Source organism: Apostichopus japonicus, chromosome 15 (assembly GCF_037975245.1).
Source record: "Apostichopus japonicus isolate 1M-3 chromosome 15, ASM3797524v1, whole genome shotgun sequence".
In the NCBI taxonomy this organism is placed as follows: domain Eukaryota; kingdom Metazoa; phylum Echinodermata; class Holothuroidea; order Aspidochirotida; family Stichopodidae; genus Apostichopus; species Apostichopus japonicus.
Window position 1 is genome coordinate 23085595 of NC_092575.1, and position 16351 is coordinate 23101945.

Genomic DNA, 16351 nt, shown 5'->3' on the forward strand with positions numbered 1-16351 from the left:
CGTACGCAAGCGAAAAGGGTTATGAACGAAAGGGTTTGCCATAGTAAAAGCTATAAACAAGGTCTTCATGAGAATCATATGATCTCTGTACCTTAATGAGTATTGAGAGGTCTGTTGTTATGTATTCTGAATCTGTTGCCTACACATTCTCCAGAGATACATTTGGCATTGATAAAGTCCCCCTCCAATCACCCTCAACTTACAGGTAATAACAACTCTATAGGAATAATCAATGATTACTGAGTTTGTATCTGTATTGTCAATTAAATACATTGAATATGTACATTTCTTTGAAAAGCCAGATAGTTTATCAGCTCTCAGCTTTTTCTTAACTTTATTATACTTCTTTGCATACATGATATATATACTATGAAGAAAAAACTAAAACATTTTCAGCTCAATTGCCATGATGACATTCATTCTGTTAATTCCAAATGCATTCACAAGTTCCTGATCAAATTTGACAGATTCATATCTTTCCACACAAAAAAAAAACGTTATGAGGATGTGGTTTGACCAAAGGAAAGCAGTCAATTTCCAAGAATTGTTTTGAGCCACCAGAATATACCTTTAATAAGTAGCCAATCTTGATGGGAATTACTAAACACCAAGTGACAGGTTGATCTACAAACTGACACATCGCTCAAATGTTATCCAACATTATCAAATGGCAAAGAAATTTGCTAAAGGTGTCTAGAAGATTGAACACTTTTCACTTCCTAAGACACCATGTGTACAACATTTGCCAGGTTTCAATATATGTTGACCTCAACGACATTGACTGACTTCATAAAACAAATGTGTTGGAGATTCTAAGAACAGTGCACCTTTCATATAAAAACAAAGTTATTATTGTCAGATATAGAACTTAAACGATTTCACATTTTGCCATCTGCTGAACTTACATGACCTTTGATTGCCATCAAAACAATCACAACCTTGTTCTCACAATAGGGAAGCTATACATCCATATTATCAGGTCTGTCAACGTTAATACTGCTGTTGAGATGTTATGTTGACAAAGTAGGGCGACATACACACACATATGTTGACATGACTGCATATGTTACTTGTAATTGTTTACCTAAAAGGCAAGTATTCCAATATGGACATAGTCACATAGAGTATATACATACATAACCATGTTAGACAGGGAGGAGAATATTTCATGTAACTCCTACACGTGTAATTGCACTTATAGTCCCGTTGTTATTTTTAAGCTCTCACTGTAAATAACTGTTTGTACAAAAAAGTCTCACCAAATTCATTACCCGCTCTCAAGTGAATACATTTCTGGGTACAGCGCCAATGGTGATATGATGTTTGTATTCATAAATATTTGCTTACAATAACACAAAATATGATTTCAGTCATTATTCTGGGCACAGTGTAGCTTCAACTACATGATTTTTACTTCTGAATTTTCTGACAAGTTTCGCACATCTTTCATTTCCTTGTTCTGTTAAGGCAATTTCCAATTTTGTGATGTTTGTGGGAGATATCAGTGAATGTTTGGTCAGCTTCTCTAACAACAGAGTTCCTGGTGTCTTGTGCTTCTTGATCTCAGTAATTCCTTCCTCAGAAAGTTGGAAAATATTTGCCAGCAGGGTAGATTTGTCTACATCAAGATGTTCTGATAAGTTCTGCTTTAGCTGATCAAAAGATTTAATGATGGCTGTGAGGTTGAAAGGAAGGAAATTGAAAATGTTTTTAATACACTACTTTTTATAAAATGAATTAAACTGATCCCGTGTCATGCAAACAACATGCAGAATTGTGAGACAACAGTGATTTGTTTCTACACACACGGGTTAAATAAACCTTAAAAGCTCAGAGTTTTCGATGAAACTCAACATAAATACTCAACAGAATATACATTTTGAAACAGGTGGTTGAATTTCATTTGTAGGCAGTTTGTAAAATGTTGATGTATGAAAAGTAAGATTACACATCTCATATGAAAGGATTATCAAGCAAACCTCAACACTTTACATATGTCCTACAAATAATTAACATGATTTTAAATTGTTAATAAGGTAATTAATTACTCACATTCAGGTAGGACAAGCTGGAATGGAGATGTGATTTGGTCAGTGTGTAGTAATTTGTCAATCTGTGAAGATAAAATGAAGAGGAAAGCTTGATGACTCTCCCAGAAAATTAGTTTGTGCATATCTCACCTCCATCAATTGACAGTGTGTATCAAAACACGGTTTAAGTGATATTTGTAGATACGCTAATTAGTACTTACTGTTTAGGATATTTTGTATGTATTACATTTGTGATATGAAGACAGCTTGTCCAAAGGCCTTTTTTTGTGTTCATTTTAACATTATATTTCAAACCTGTATGATGGAAATCAGTTCGTCAATTTAGGCAAACAAAGTAGAGATTTCAATAGAAATAAAGAAATGGCTTAATTATGGAAGGTAAAAATGGTTAACAACTAAAATAAAAGGTAAATATAAAAGGAGTCTCAGTAGCTAAGATAAATCCAAAGTGAAACGTTAAACTCCTTGTATTCAAATTTTGCTTTGTGTTAATTGAAACCAAAATCAAGTTACCTGCAACTGAATGCTAAACTGGAAAAGATTCTTCATGGACATCCCAAATCTTGCTTCTATTTCCAGATTGACAGGATCTTTGATCCCTTTATTCTGAAGATGGAATTCTACCTTGTGTCTGTTCTTTAACCATACCGCTTCCATAGCAACATCCTTGAAGAGAGAAAATTCAATAGATTTTTAATTATTAATTCATAAAACTTGTGAGAGTCTTGAACATGGTGGTCAAGTTGTTAGGGCAATGGGCTTGAAATTTAAAGAATGTAGGTCCCAGTACTGGACGACTGGATGGTTATGATCTGGATTTGGGCAAGGGTAGTAACATCAATTGCCTGTCTTCATCCAGGTGTATACATTGGAAAATGCAAGAAAAGTTGTAAATATGTGAAACAGGAATTAACTGCTTTCTGTACATGATGCTAAGAATAAATAATAATACATTATACATTTTATATAATATATAATATATCATAAATAAATGATCATATATGACAAAATTACTAACCACTTTTCTAGGATGTGTGTTACACTGTGATGTACTGGAGTTGGTGCTAACATGTAAAATTGAAGTCATTGATTTGAGTACAACGGAGACAGGATCATGAATTATGGTTCCTTTTTGCTGGTAGATTTCTTCATTGATAAGACTCTATTAATAAAAGAAAATGAAACAATTAAATATTATATTATTATTTATGTTAATTTTAATATTAACATCAATGCAAACACTGCTTAGTTATCCTATGGATTATCAGGCAATAACATCTTCCCGGTATGGCCCTCTCTGAGGTGGCCATCGTTTGATAAATCAGGGAGCTGTTATAAATATATAATACATAGAGTGTCTAATAGGATGCATTATCAAAGACCATTAATAGTCTGACAGATTATGTTACGAAATAGAATTCTGTGCTATCTAAATTGGGGACACCTGGTGAAGGTGTGTTTACAAATGTGTCTGTAATTACATACTTGTTGCAAGTTTGAAATGATCAATAGCAATAAATTATTGAAGACTTAAATAGCTATTGCTAACACTGCATCAATCCTATACAATCATGTGCATGAACCATGTGTCATTCACAAAGGCAGACAACTGGAATCCATCAGATACTTAAGCAACACCACTTGAGCCGACAAAATCAGCTACTTACTTTATGTTCCAGAGTGTCATCATTATGAAACCAAAGATGGATTGTCAATTGATCGCCCGATTCAGAAACTCTGTTTACGATCGGTAAAAGACAAACAAGTTTCCTCATCTTGGGTATGAAAGGGACATGAGAACCGATGAGACAGGGTTTCTCAGCTTCAACTGCAAGGTGCTGACTGTTCATAGAGCAGCTGAGGTGTTTCCTTTCTAAGCTCCACTTGACAGATTTATCTGAAGAAAATTTTAAAATCATTTTGCTAGTTAGCTTTTATAACATGGTGAAAGGTAGAACACCAATCCTAAACCATACCGTATATGAGTTTAAAGGGACAGTCTGAAGGTAGAAAATACAATTCTACATACAAAGAACATCAAAATAGTGCAATATCATGTTTCTAACTCTATGTATGGATGCAAGGTCACTATATAAAACCCTGAAGTATAAGAAAGCTTGAATGGTATCATTTTCCTTTGGAAATGTTGTTTATTTCTCCCTAAAATGTGCAACATTTGAAATGTTTGTACAACCAAAAAGAGAATGCCTCCTTGAAATGGAGATAATTTGTCTGGACATCACCTCCTTCTTGAGATATTGATTTCTACATTACACAGAACCAGAAGGTTGAGTAATTTTCTTGCCAATATTGTGTTTGTGTACTCAGGTGGTTTCACGTATAGTGTGACTTTCATTCGTTTTACTTTAGTAGTTACGTAGGTTTGAAAGGTTTTCAGGCTTTGACACATATTGACCTCAAATGACCTTATAACCAGCACAAAACACTTTGTTTTATATGTCCCAGTGGATCTAAATAGTACATATTTTTAAATCATTTTGCTTACAAATGTTTCAGACTTTGACCTCTACAGAAATGTAGGGTTTTTGTTTTTATGTAATATGGCACCATACGCCCAGTGTCAAATAACACCATTATGCAATGTTTGGCCAAACCATGTTTACAAGTCAAGAGGTGGTACACACAAGCTCATATACATACTTCTGTTGATCATACAAATATTTTAGTGACTATATATAAAGCTCACTGGAGTATAAAAGACAAGACTAGGAAAGAAACATACCTGTTTGTAATACACCAGAGTACACATCAATACCCATCTGGTTAGTTAAAGATATAGCACAGTGTGGAATAATCAAGGTGGCAGGCTTGTGTAAGGTTAGGCTTTCTGGACCAAATTTCACAAACGGGGTCAACCTTAGACTCTTGTTTGAGATGGGTCCTTTAATGGCAGGGTCAGCAGAAACCCAAAGACTAACAATCCTTCCAGTGTGTAGTGCCCCAGCTGGTACACGCAGACAAACACCTGCGATAAAAATCTCCCCTCCACGCTGATCAAAGTATTGTTCTTTATAAAGATTGGACCCTGGAAACAAAGGAAGTCTCTCTGGAGGAGAAAAGTAATACATTTCATATGAAAGGAAATTATTTTGTCACTTTCATGAAACATATGTTAATGCAAACCCCTGTTTTAAATCCAGAATATGATAATAACCTCTGTTAAAAGAAAAAATCTGATGTTTTCATATTCCTATTTTAGGCTATTTGTAGATAATTCAAGAAAATAAAATAAATTTGAGAATCAAATACAGATTTGATATGAGAAAGAGAGAGTAAGACCTGTAATAAACTATCTGCAACAAATGTTACAGTAGCATCATTGAATTAAACATGAAACAATCAATGACATGTTTAATGTACAGAAACAATAATAAGTATGCAGGGTATATCATATTCCTCTAGCATTGACATGCTTGAAGCTATTTTAGAGGCAAATGATATATTCATACAGAAATAAAGAAAATCATTCATTTTGGTAAATACTGAAACATAAGGGTCTAATGAAACAACTGCAATGATCCTAGAATGTCACATAAGATTGAGAATAACTATATATGTAACAAATAGAGAAGGAATACACATGTTGCTAAAACTATAATGTACTTTACCATGTTCTTCCTTAGCAAGCAGCAACAGCCGTCTTCCCAAGTCCAGTTTTCCATGTGACAATTTCAAGGCTCTTTGGACATCCAGTCTCTTGTATCCCTCCTCTAACAAAAGTTTGAAATTGACTGACAACTTTGGTTCCCTTTTTGAAAGGATTTCCTGTTTCTCTGGAATTTTTACCTAAAATAATGTTGAAATATTACAAATTGTTTATAGAACTCATACTTTTTATCGCACTTTCATGAAGATAGAAAACTCTCTACTGCACTTGAATATTCTAAAAAGACTTCCTGTGCACTTGATCTCTACACACCTAACTTTTGAGTACTAAAGCATAAAATCATGATTAAATGTTTGTTATTTTGTTACGATTAAAGGAGGACTTATTAGTAATGGAAGAGTAATTCCTTCTTCTGTTATATGACTTGAATGACAGCAATAAGGATAATTTTCTTATTAGAAAGTACAGTACTAATCCATTCTAAGTTCTTGATTTTATTCAAATTGATCCTTGTTTTCCTTCAAGATATAGTCTCAAGTCTCAACAAGTTTTTGCAAAGCACAAACCATTTTCTTATCATCTTTCTCTCCTTCATTTTCCTTCCCATTCTTCTCCTGTGATGTACCAATGTACTCCAGCACCAGTCTTGCAACCTTATTAAAGTGAATAGCTTTCAATCCTTGATACATTCCAATCATTCTGTCTGGCATGATGAGCTCTCTTTCATCCAATATTTTCATCAGCATCTTTCCAGATTCTGCTGCTGTCTGAATTGTTTCATTTTCTGCTGGCTTGAGCTCAAAATATACACCTAGCTTTTGACAATGTTGTTTATCTAGAAGCTTTGCAATGTCTTCTCTAAACTTTTCATATTTGTGTAAGTCTGAAAGTGAGAACAACAACATTTACTTTACAATCGAAAAAGTATAGCACATGTGTCAGATTAGAGGGCCTTAACCACATGCTAATTGTGTGCCAGTTTTGAACAAAAAGCAACGTTCACAACTAACGTGCATATTATAGTACACTACTGGCCCACAAGCATGCAACTTGCATGACAATGTTGGTGTGCAGGTCAACCGTTGGTGCACACAATAAATTGGTTAAGTTTACTGCCAACAACTTGCATGCAACTCTGCAATTTTAAGCCCTTGTCTTGTGCATAAATTCTAGTCTTGTATACAGCTTCACCTTCAAGGTTGCTTTTTGTTACAAAGTAGGAAGTGAGTAATATACTAACTGAAAATGAAGCGTGTAAAGATAACTTTTTTTGGATTAAATTTCTCTCCATGATAATTGTTTATGTTGATCAAATATTTCCCAATAAACTAAGGTTATATAAGTAACACTCAGGTGTGCCTACCTTATCTACTCAGACACTCACCTGGGTTCATGCACTCTATGTGTGCTTAAATACTCTTCCATCTCCACTAATACACACTTACCTGGTGTATGTATAAGATCAAATATAGAGCATTCATATTTTGGGGGGGTTCCAACTTCACTTAGATTGCAGCTAGCCAGGGTGGACTTTTAAAACTAGCCAAGTCCAACCATTTGTTCAACTTCTACTTATAAACTCACCTGGATGTAGTTCTCTGAAAAGAATTTCCTGGCTTTCTGGAGATAAGAGAATGTTTTTCACCTGAAGGAAAACAAAAAATTATATGCATAATGGAAACTTAAATGTCAGAAAGTCTAACATACAATAGTGCAGAATATCTGTCACAACCCTGTAAATGATTAGGTTACAGTAGGAATGTAATCTAGATACATAGAGCTAAAACAGAAAAAATTAACACATAATACAAATTGGAAATCCTAAGAAAAGAAATGTTGATGACAACATACCTATCATTTATGGAGTATTTAATGGGTACTTAAGATGCCAAATAAAACAAAATTTACAATAGCTGTTGACCTGTTTGTATTATAATAAATACTTTTTCAGCATTTCACTGCATTTTGAGTTACTCATTTATTACAAAGCAATACCAAAGTGTCAGACAAAGTGGTAAACAGGATTAAAATAAGAAACTTAGGTACAGCAGGATCACTGGAAAGAATGAAAAAAAACTTCAATAACCGGCCACTATAATTCAATTAAATTCAATTGTCATCCACCATTATTATTACAATGCAAAAGATCCATGAGAGAACATGCCAACGAATAACTACAATTCAGTCACAGCACTGATATTATTCAATCACCTGGTAAACAGCTGCATAACTTTCAACAGACAGGACATGAATAAACGAATAACTGATCAGAAGAGAGAAGATGCCGCTTAATATTATGTAATTAAGAGACATATGAGAACACAAACAGCTGGAAGACAATCAGCAGATATAACTCACCTTTGATTGGAGGATAAGGGCTGTCTGGTTCTTTTCATGTTGTGATACTTTTAGCTTCACATCAACCATGTCAGTGTCTCCATCATTGTTTCTGTTAAGTCTGAACTGATGAGAGACTCTACTGGCAGCACAGAGGTGATCAATGTCTACATGCTAATGGATGAAAGATATTGAAGTTCAATGTACTGAGGATGAAAATGCTTGTTATGTATGCAAAGAAGCAATGCCACATAAATGTATGAGAATTAAGGAAAAGTTGGTAAGGAACCAAGACGTGTGGCCAAATAAAAATTCTTACATTTCATTGGCAGCTGGTGAAGATAGAATTCCATAACAACTTTCCGGTTAAGTTTGTCACATGGGGTAAGAACCCTACAGAAACAAAGTCGAGCCAGGGATATCCATGTGATTGAAGATGAATACCGGCTTATTTTAATCCTTCTGCTTTTGATGAGTGTTCAGAGAAATTACTAGGCAGGCATGTAATTGTCTTAATCATTCTTCCTCACAGGACAGCCACCTAATCAACATCCCACTCCAGCAAGTGAGAGTTTGCCACAGCATCTGAACACTACCTCCAAATACAAAGGGAGGTAAATAAAAGACATCCCCATTAATCATCACCAGAGTGCAGACATGGTGGGTGAAGTCTTTTGTGAAACCATGTTAAAGAACAAAGAATTTCATCTATTAAGTCATGAACCGAAAATAACAACCCTCACAATGATATGCTCAACAACACTGCCCACCAGAAGTTTTGCAAAGATTTTAGTACCTGTTGGGTTTTTTTAACCAGAAAGTAGTGGTTGTAGGGCCAATATTCTAACCTCTACAACATTTTGAACCACTTTAGGTAACCAATCCTTGACTACAAGTCAACTTACATATAATGTTCGAAGACAAACTTTAATAGCATTGGTTATTACAAACCTTTGTTGATTCTTCCTTCGTCAGATGGTAACTATCACCGGGTGATGACATCATCAGATCAATGTAAGAAGCATCATCACTTCCGTCGTTTAATGTCCGGGTAATTTGAAATGTTGTATAGTTTCCCAGACTCAGTTTGGACTGGTGGTCCTCTAACAGCAACTAAAACATAAGAAAATGGGGAAGTTAATTTAAAAAAAATAGCAGAGTCAATTATGCAATATGTTGTGCCTTCATTCTTCTTCATCAATACTGCTATATCAAGTAACAGCAGCTTTTGTCCCTTAATTTACTAAAATCACCAATTATTGTTGCATGTTTTCAACAGATCCTCTTAATCGTTGTTGCAAATTAAGTGTAAACTATGTTTTTTTCAAAAGTAATAGAGTTTTCTCTTTGAATGTGCTATGATAAATCAATAAAAATGCACCCTTAACCAATCACTTCATAATTTGCCAGTAAAATACGATAAAATTCATTATACAAATCATGAAAGAAAGCAAGATTCCCACTATGCGACTTACAGAACAAAGTACAAAGCAGAATTGACCTCAAGGTGCTACATACAGTATATCACCATGGTAACAGGAGATTATCCTCACCTTGTACTCTTCATCGCTGTCCTTACAGAAACAAACAGTTATTAAGACATCATCTTTGGCATCAAGTATCCCATTGATAAATGGAACAATACGGAATATATGCTTCTGTTCTGTTTCTTGGCTGACTAAATTAACAAAGACGTAGCTCAGGATGTTAATATCAAGACTGATCTTCTCTGGGTGTAGCTTCCAATCAGTAGATTTCTCTTGGGTCCAAGTTATTTCACCTACTGTATAGTAAGTAATATTATACAAAATATATTACTTGGTAATCTTAAATACAGTAAATATCAAGAGCTTATTAACTAAGACCTATTTTACTGTAACGATTCCCAGCATATAACTCATTTTATTTCTCCTGGTACATTTATCAATTGAGTAAAAAGTGTTTATTGGTCACCATATTTACCTTCTTGTGAAGTTTCTTCATCTTTCAGACCAGTGAAGATAATAACATCATGTCGATCTGGCTCAGGGATAATAGCTGAGTGAGGAATAGTCAGCTGGGCTGGCTTGTTGAGGACAAGTCCTTCTGGCTCTAGTTTTATCAGGGGTGTCATTCTGCCCCTACGAGCACTTCCAGGGAGGTGTATGTCAGGATCATAGATAACTTTAACAGCAATTACATGATCAAAGGATACAGCGTCTTCAGGAATAGCCAGATGCACCCCCATGATGCTAATAGTTCCACCTTCACACTTTACCATGTGTTCAATATATGAATGATGGTGCCTCATTTCAAGTATTTGTGAATCTTTTCCTTGTTTTGGTAGTTCTTCTCTCTCTGGTCTCTCCATCAAGCTCTCCTTACTATGGTAGTGATCTTCCTTTGTTTCCTCTCTTTCATCAGAACCTTGTGATGGAGTTGATTCATCATTAGGTACAGATCTGACATTTTCAGCTAAAAATAATGGAAACCCAAACACTAGTAACTGAAGCTTTAACTTTATATATGTATCTATTTTTTTTGGATTGCCATACTGAGCCACATTAATAAAATAATTTTCAACAATACCGCAGCCTTGCTATTGATTTATGAAGGAGGTACGTAATGAAGGAACCATTATACAATATGTTCACACGCTTTGAGGTGTTAGAGAGTTTGACTAGTGGCAGCAGACAACAGGAGATTCAAAGATTCTAGCATCGTGTCTGAGAGTGACCACATGGCTTAAATGGATCCTTGAAATATTGGCTAATCCCATGGGACCTAAATTTGAGGGTTTTTGTATTTTCAATCTTTTTATGACAAAAAAATGAACCAAATGGCAACAAATAAGTGACAAAAAGATCCACTTATAATTACTTTTACCATACATGCACAGTGATAGTAAATAGTTTAAAATAACAAGTTGCCTGAAAGCAGCATATTAAGCCCTGACTGTACTGTAATATGTTTGTTTAATGTATTTGATTGCATCATTTTATTCATACTTACCAGGCCAGGCAAGCAGTTCTGGTGCTTGGTTCTCCTCAAACTGAAAGGGGTCAACTTTAGACTGATATGGAGCTAAAAGGTTTTCATTTGTTCGGTTTAGCTGAATATAAACCAAACCCTTTTGTAGGTTAGTGACATCGTACAAATTGATGATGTTTCGTGTCTTCATGAAGTTAATCAGAGTGATTCCTGGTGTCTCTATCAGAGAAACCCTGCGTAACATATCAGTTTCTGCTGGTGGTAGACCAAACAGAGTTGCTAATTTCAGAGTGCTGTCTAGAGTAAGATCATCGGCAACATTGACCATTAATCTGCCGTAATCAGCTAAAATGAAAATAAAAGGATAAAATAGAGTTAAGGATTACACTCAGCACAAGAAGACAATTGATAAACTGACTATAGATGAGATCACATTTTCCTAGTTATCAGTTGATTATTAGATTGACTTGTACATTGATATATAACAACAAAATACTTTTCTTTAAAATCAGTTCTATAGCTGAATAAGCTATAATGTATGCGGAATATGAATAAATTTAATTGCTTTTTAAAGTACTGTTGATGTAACTGCTCATCTACACAACAAGCCTCAGTGTTACCATACCAACATTACTGGCACCTTTTTAAAGCATTGCAATAGCCTTTTGATGATATTTAACATAAAATGATTTCAAAATCATAAATACTCTTCAGATTTTAGGATCCTGGTGTGCTCTACCTCACTTGATGACCGACAAGTCGAAACATCATAACGAGGAATTAGGTAAGGCTTTTATTTTCTATAATATTTCACAAAAAAGACATTGGAGGTGTTGGTATGCTTTATGTTATTTGCTTGTTGACCCCAGCAACATAAACATCTGGACATCATACTATACACTATAGAAACATACCAACCATGAAGGGCCATGCTGCTCCTTAACATGTATGTTAATTTAACCCTCTGTCAGTTCAAATTTGTAGGAGTTTTGTATCCAAACACCACACCTTTAACAGGCGTTTACTGCACGTTTGATATTAATTGCTCTAGTTTGGATGATGAATTGATGACGATGTTGAGATTCATTTTTTGTGTGTGAGAAAATGCTTGATCTATAGAGAGCATTTTACCACTCTACCTCCCCTTCCCCTTACCCTAGGTTCACCTTTACAATCTCTCAGCTATAGCTACTATATGCACGGACAGGAAGTCTTCTTACATCACACTTCCCAGAAAGTTACTAACAGTTTCTATTTACAAGCCAACAACATAATAATATACTTTTCAAACTTCTAAGTCCCCGTAGATCACTAACACTTTGACCTCTACAGTAAGTCTCTACAACAGAAACCCTGCTACACCTGTCTGTGCAAGGAATGTCAGATCTCTACCAATCAAATAACTTTCAGTATGATGTCATTCCCAATGATGTCATAGTTTGGTCATTTCTCAGTAGCTTAACCCAGCTCTGTTTAAGGAGAAAGTTAAATATGTGGACAGAGTAACTTCCTGTCCCATCCTCTGTAATCCATTGTCAAAGAGTATCTAAGTTGTAACTTTCACCAATTGTATTCAGTGTGATTCAACCTGTAGGAGCCGTGCTTAGCACAGTTCTCTCAAGCTTACTTTCCCCTGACACAGTCACTGTATTCAGTTGATATCTAGCCAGATGAAGATCTAATGTACCGTTTAATTCAATTTCTTGTTATGTCATTATTTGGTTATATATGATAGAAATTATAACTGTTACCATGGAGCACATCACATGACCCTCCATGCTTCGTATGTTTTTTTTTTTTTACACATCTCCTAAATGGGTGTATGATCGCGTCCTAAATGAACTTAGTTAAATTAAAATTGCTAATACTTGGATCAGATATACAACAGATACCTAGATGTGTTATTTTGTTTGTATTAGATAGTGACCGCATGCCTACCAGAGGATTATGTGCTTTTATGTACACCATGTCCTTGCACAAAAAAGTCATGCTGAAACCAAACGCTTATTACAGACCACATTCCTAGTTATAAAGAAAGATGTTCAAAAATTAAATTCTGTTAGCCACTGACTTGAATTAATGTAGAAGTCTCTCTTGAAAACAAAATTATCCAGCTATAGTGCTTTCAAGGTGTTTACACTTTTTTTGACCTTTGACCTTCAAAAAGAATTACTGGGCTCTTGTACACATTATAGGAAAGTCATATACCTCTATGATATTCTGATCTATTCTGAAGCTGCCTATCTTATGATGTAATGTTAATAATTTCCAGAATGTAACCTTTGGTGAACCCAAATAACCTGTACCGTCCACCAATAACAATAGGTTTTAGTATTCATTATAGAGAAGCCGTAGCCATATTTACCAGCTACTGCAGTTTCCTATCTGGATATATTTACAAAGTGTTCACGTATTCACACCTGGTGACCTCAAATGAACTCTGACCTACACCATATTGTGTACAAACTATAAATTCACAAGGCGATCATACCATGCATATATGACTTCCTATAATATTCTGGTTCTGGAGATATTGCACTTTTGATATAATCACATTTTGCTCTCTGCTGACCCAAAATGACCTTTCACCACAAACAATAGGATTCGCTAATTACAGGAAATCCACAAGCTACATAAGATTTGAACAGGTTACCTTCCGTGAGACATCATGTTTATAAGATTGTCTTAATGTTTCCCTCAGTTGGCCTCCAATGACCTTTGATATTCACATAAAAATCACTACAGATCCTTTGCTCACCAACAGCAAGCTACACAACAAGTTTGAACTACCTGAACTTCCACTTCTTGAGATATTATTGTGTAAACAATGTTTACATAATTTGACCTGTGATGACCCGCATGACCTTTTACCTCTGCCAACAACAATCCAAAACCAGTTCTAAGTAAGGGGAACCTACATACCAAATGTGAAATGTACCCCAGTTTTCCTTCTGACGTTTACGAGTAAGTTACACATACACACACACACGTCATCACCATCGCAAAGATTCAAGGAATCAAAACGATTTAACCTGTTTCTGTGATACTCCTTAATGTAAATTAGACCTCTGCAGAGCTCTTTTGACTTTTAATATCTTAACATAAAAGACATAAGATAATCCATTCTACACTACTTAAAATGACTCAAGTCACTACCCCCACCAACCCCCCCCCCCTCTACACTCTCCGTACATCTCCACTGACAGCTGTGAAAATCTCCAGGTAGGACTTTTTAAGGATAAGCAGACTTATATAAGGAAACATTAAACTGCCTGGAAATTTACAACCAGCAGCAGTAATTACTGTATCTTTTTATTGTGATCCTACCTGCCAAAGTTGATTCCTGTGATATGTCTGGAGTTTCATGTCCTTCAAGTAGGGTTTCTCCCTCCGTAATAGAAGCGGATGAAGCCTGAAAATAAACAACATAGGAGAGATATCTTATTTGGTGTAGTGAAACTTTAAAAAGAACCTCTGTTTTCCTTTGTGTCACCTGTCAAGTAACACCAATTGAGTATTTACAGTAGCTGATAAAAGCAACTGATTTTAACATCTAGGTGAATGTACTCATTATACATTTCACACTATTTGTAGTCAAATGTACCATGAGTTTAGAACACTTTTGGTTAGCTCAAGATTATGTTGTCACATCGTAATACCATCAACAGTGGAATATGATATAATAAATTCAACACATTAATGGTCTAGTCACAATACTTTGCTAACTTTGTAAACACACTTAATTTGATACTGGTGGTATACTAACTACAGATACACTATACTGTACTTAATTATACTAACCAATTGTTGCTGATTCAAGGCTTCCCTAGTCTGCTTCAGGACCTCTTGTAAGGCCATGGATTCTTTGGCATATTCCAGTTGTGACTTCACAAGTTCATCTTTTGTTGCTCTCAGACTTGATTTAGCCTCTTCCAGCTCCTTTCATGTAAACAACACAATGAACGAGACAAGAACGATGCAACTCCCAGTGGTTACTCGCCACACATAACCAGAAAGTTAAATGACTTAGTGATTCCTTGCCAATATGAAACTTTAGCTACAAGATTTTACAACGATCTGAATTGCTGAGCAGAAATGGCAAGTCTTGCAGAATTGAGTAATTCATACCTATGCAAAGAGGTTTGCAGATCAAAAAACTTCACATCTGCATAATCAGACTCATTCTGACTGTAACATGTAATTGACCTTTGACCTCAAGGAAAACTGTACACATGTAAATAGCAAATGGAGATCAGTTTGAAGTCACAACTTCTGAAGTGCTTGCATTTTTAAATTTCTCAGACTTCCAAATCTGTTGACCTCAAACTACCTTGACCTCCATGAAAAACCAGAATGCAATAATGCATAGTGGTTTCGATGATGTATTATGAGCTATTTTCTGAATCTGATGCAATGTATAGTGAGGGTATCCAACATACTTGATATTAGTAATACAGTGAGCAGTGTGATATGACAAACAATAAATTCAAAATGACACAGGCTGTCCTGGAATGACCATTGACCTCAACAACAGGCTTCTTGTACTAAATTTGATAGATACATCAAATTTGATAGATACATCAACTTTGATAGATACTAATATGACATCAGTCCTTATTTAATATTGAAATATTGTGTTAAACATGGTTCCACATTTTGACCCCTAGTGACCTCAAATGACCTTTGACCTCAACAGAAACAATAGGCTCCTTTTACTCAATGTGGTACCTCTACACACTATATGATGTCTGCCAAAGTGTCTTTACTTGAGATATCGTGTTTACAAGGTTTCCACATTTTGACCCCTAGTGACTTCAAATGACCTTTGACCACCACAGAAAAAAATAAGCTTCTTGAACTTGGTCAAAGTTTCCCTTCTTGGGATATCGTGTTTACAAGCTGGGCGTCACAAATGCACACACACATATATATACATACACACATAGCCATCATGATTGCAAAGGTTACGATATTCATCAAAACCAACAATAGGCATCATCTGCTCACCAAGGGCTACCAACATATTTAGTTTAAAGTTCAAGCAAGTTGTACTTCTTGAGATATATTATGTTTACAAAGTTTTCAGACCTAATATGACCTTTGACCTCCATGAAAAATAATATAGAACATCTTATCACCTAAGGTTATCTGCATACTTAAGTATAAAGTTCAAGCAACTTTCACTTCTTGAGATATCAGGTTTACAAGGTTTTCAGACCTTGACCTCTCTTGACCTCAAATGACCTTTGACATCCATGTAAAACAATAGAGGTCATCTGCTCAGCAAGGGCTGCCAACATACCAAGTTCAAGAAACTTCTGCATCTTGGGATATCATGTTTACTCGGTTGTTAGCCTTTGATCTC

The 16351-nt window shown here is 35.3% G+C and overlaps 1 protein-coding gene across 4 annotated transcripts in view; it reads right to left on the reverse strand.

Moving 5' to 3' along the window:
* Positions 1-229: 229 nt before the first annotated feature.
* The window catches only part of LOC139980529 (uncharacterized), a 290788-nt gene continuing 274666 nt past the window's right edge, over positions 230-16351 (reverse strand). For all 4 annotated transcript variants that reach the window (XM_071992232.1, XM_071992233.1, XM_071992231.1 and 1 more), the window contains 16 exons: positions 14788-14925; positions 14314-14398; positions 11008-11331; positions 9979-10470; positions 9570-9796; positions 8968-9129; positions 8038-8190; positions 7264-7324; positions 6246-6562; positions 5681-5858; positions 4795-5118; positions 3719-3948; positions 3070-3213; positions 2565-2717; positions 2053-2113; positions 230-1675 (listed from right to left, as the gene is read on the reverse strand). In XM_071992232.1, the coding sequence (XP_071848333.1) occupies positions 1374-1675; positions 2053-2113; positions 2565-2717; positions 3070-3213; positions 3719-3948; positions 4795-5118; positions 5681-5858; positions 6246-6562; positions 7264-7324; positions 8038-8190; positions 8968-9129; positions 9570-9796; positions 9979-10470; positions 11008-11331; positions 14314-14398; positions 14788-14925 (3351 nt within the window). In that variant the 3' untranslated portion in view covers positions 230-1373. The remainder of the gene's footprint in view (positions 1676-2052; positions 2114-2564; positions 2718-3069; positions 3214-3718; positions 3949-4794; positions 5119-5680; positions 5859-6245; positions 6563-7263; positions 7325-8037; positions 8191-8967; positions 9130-9569; positions 9797-9978; positions 10471-11007; positions 11332-14313; positions 14399-14787; positions 14926-16351) is intronic.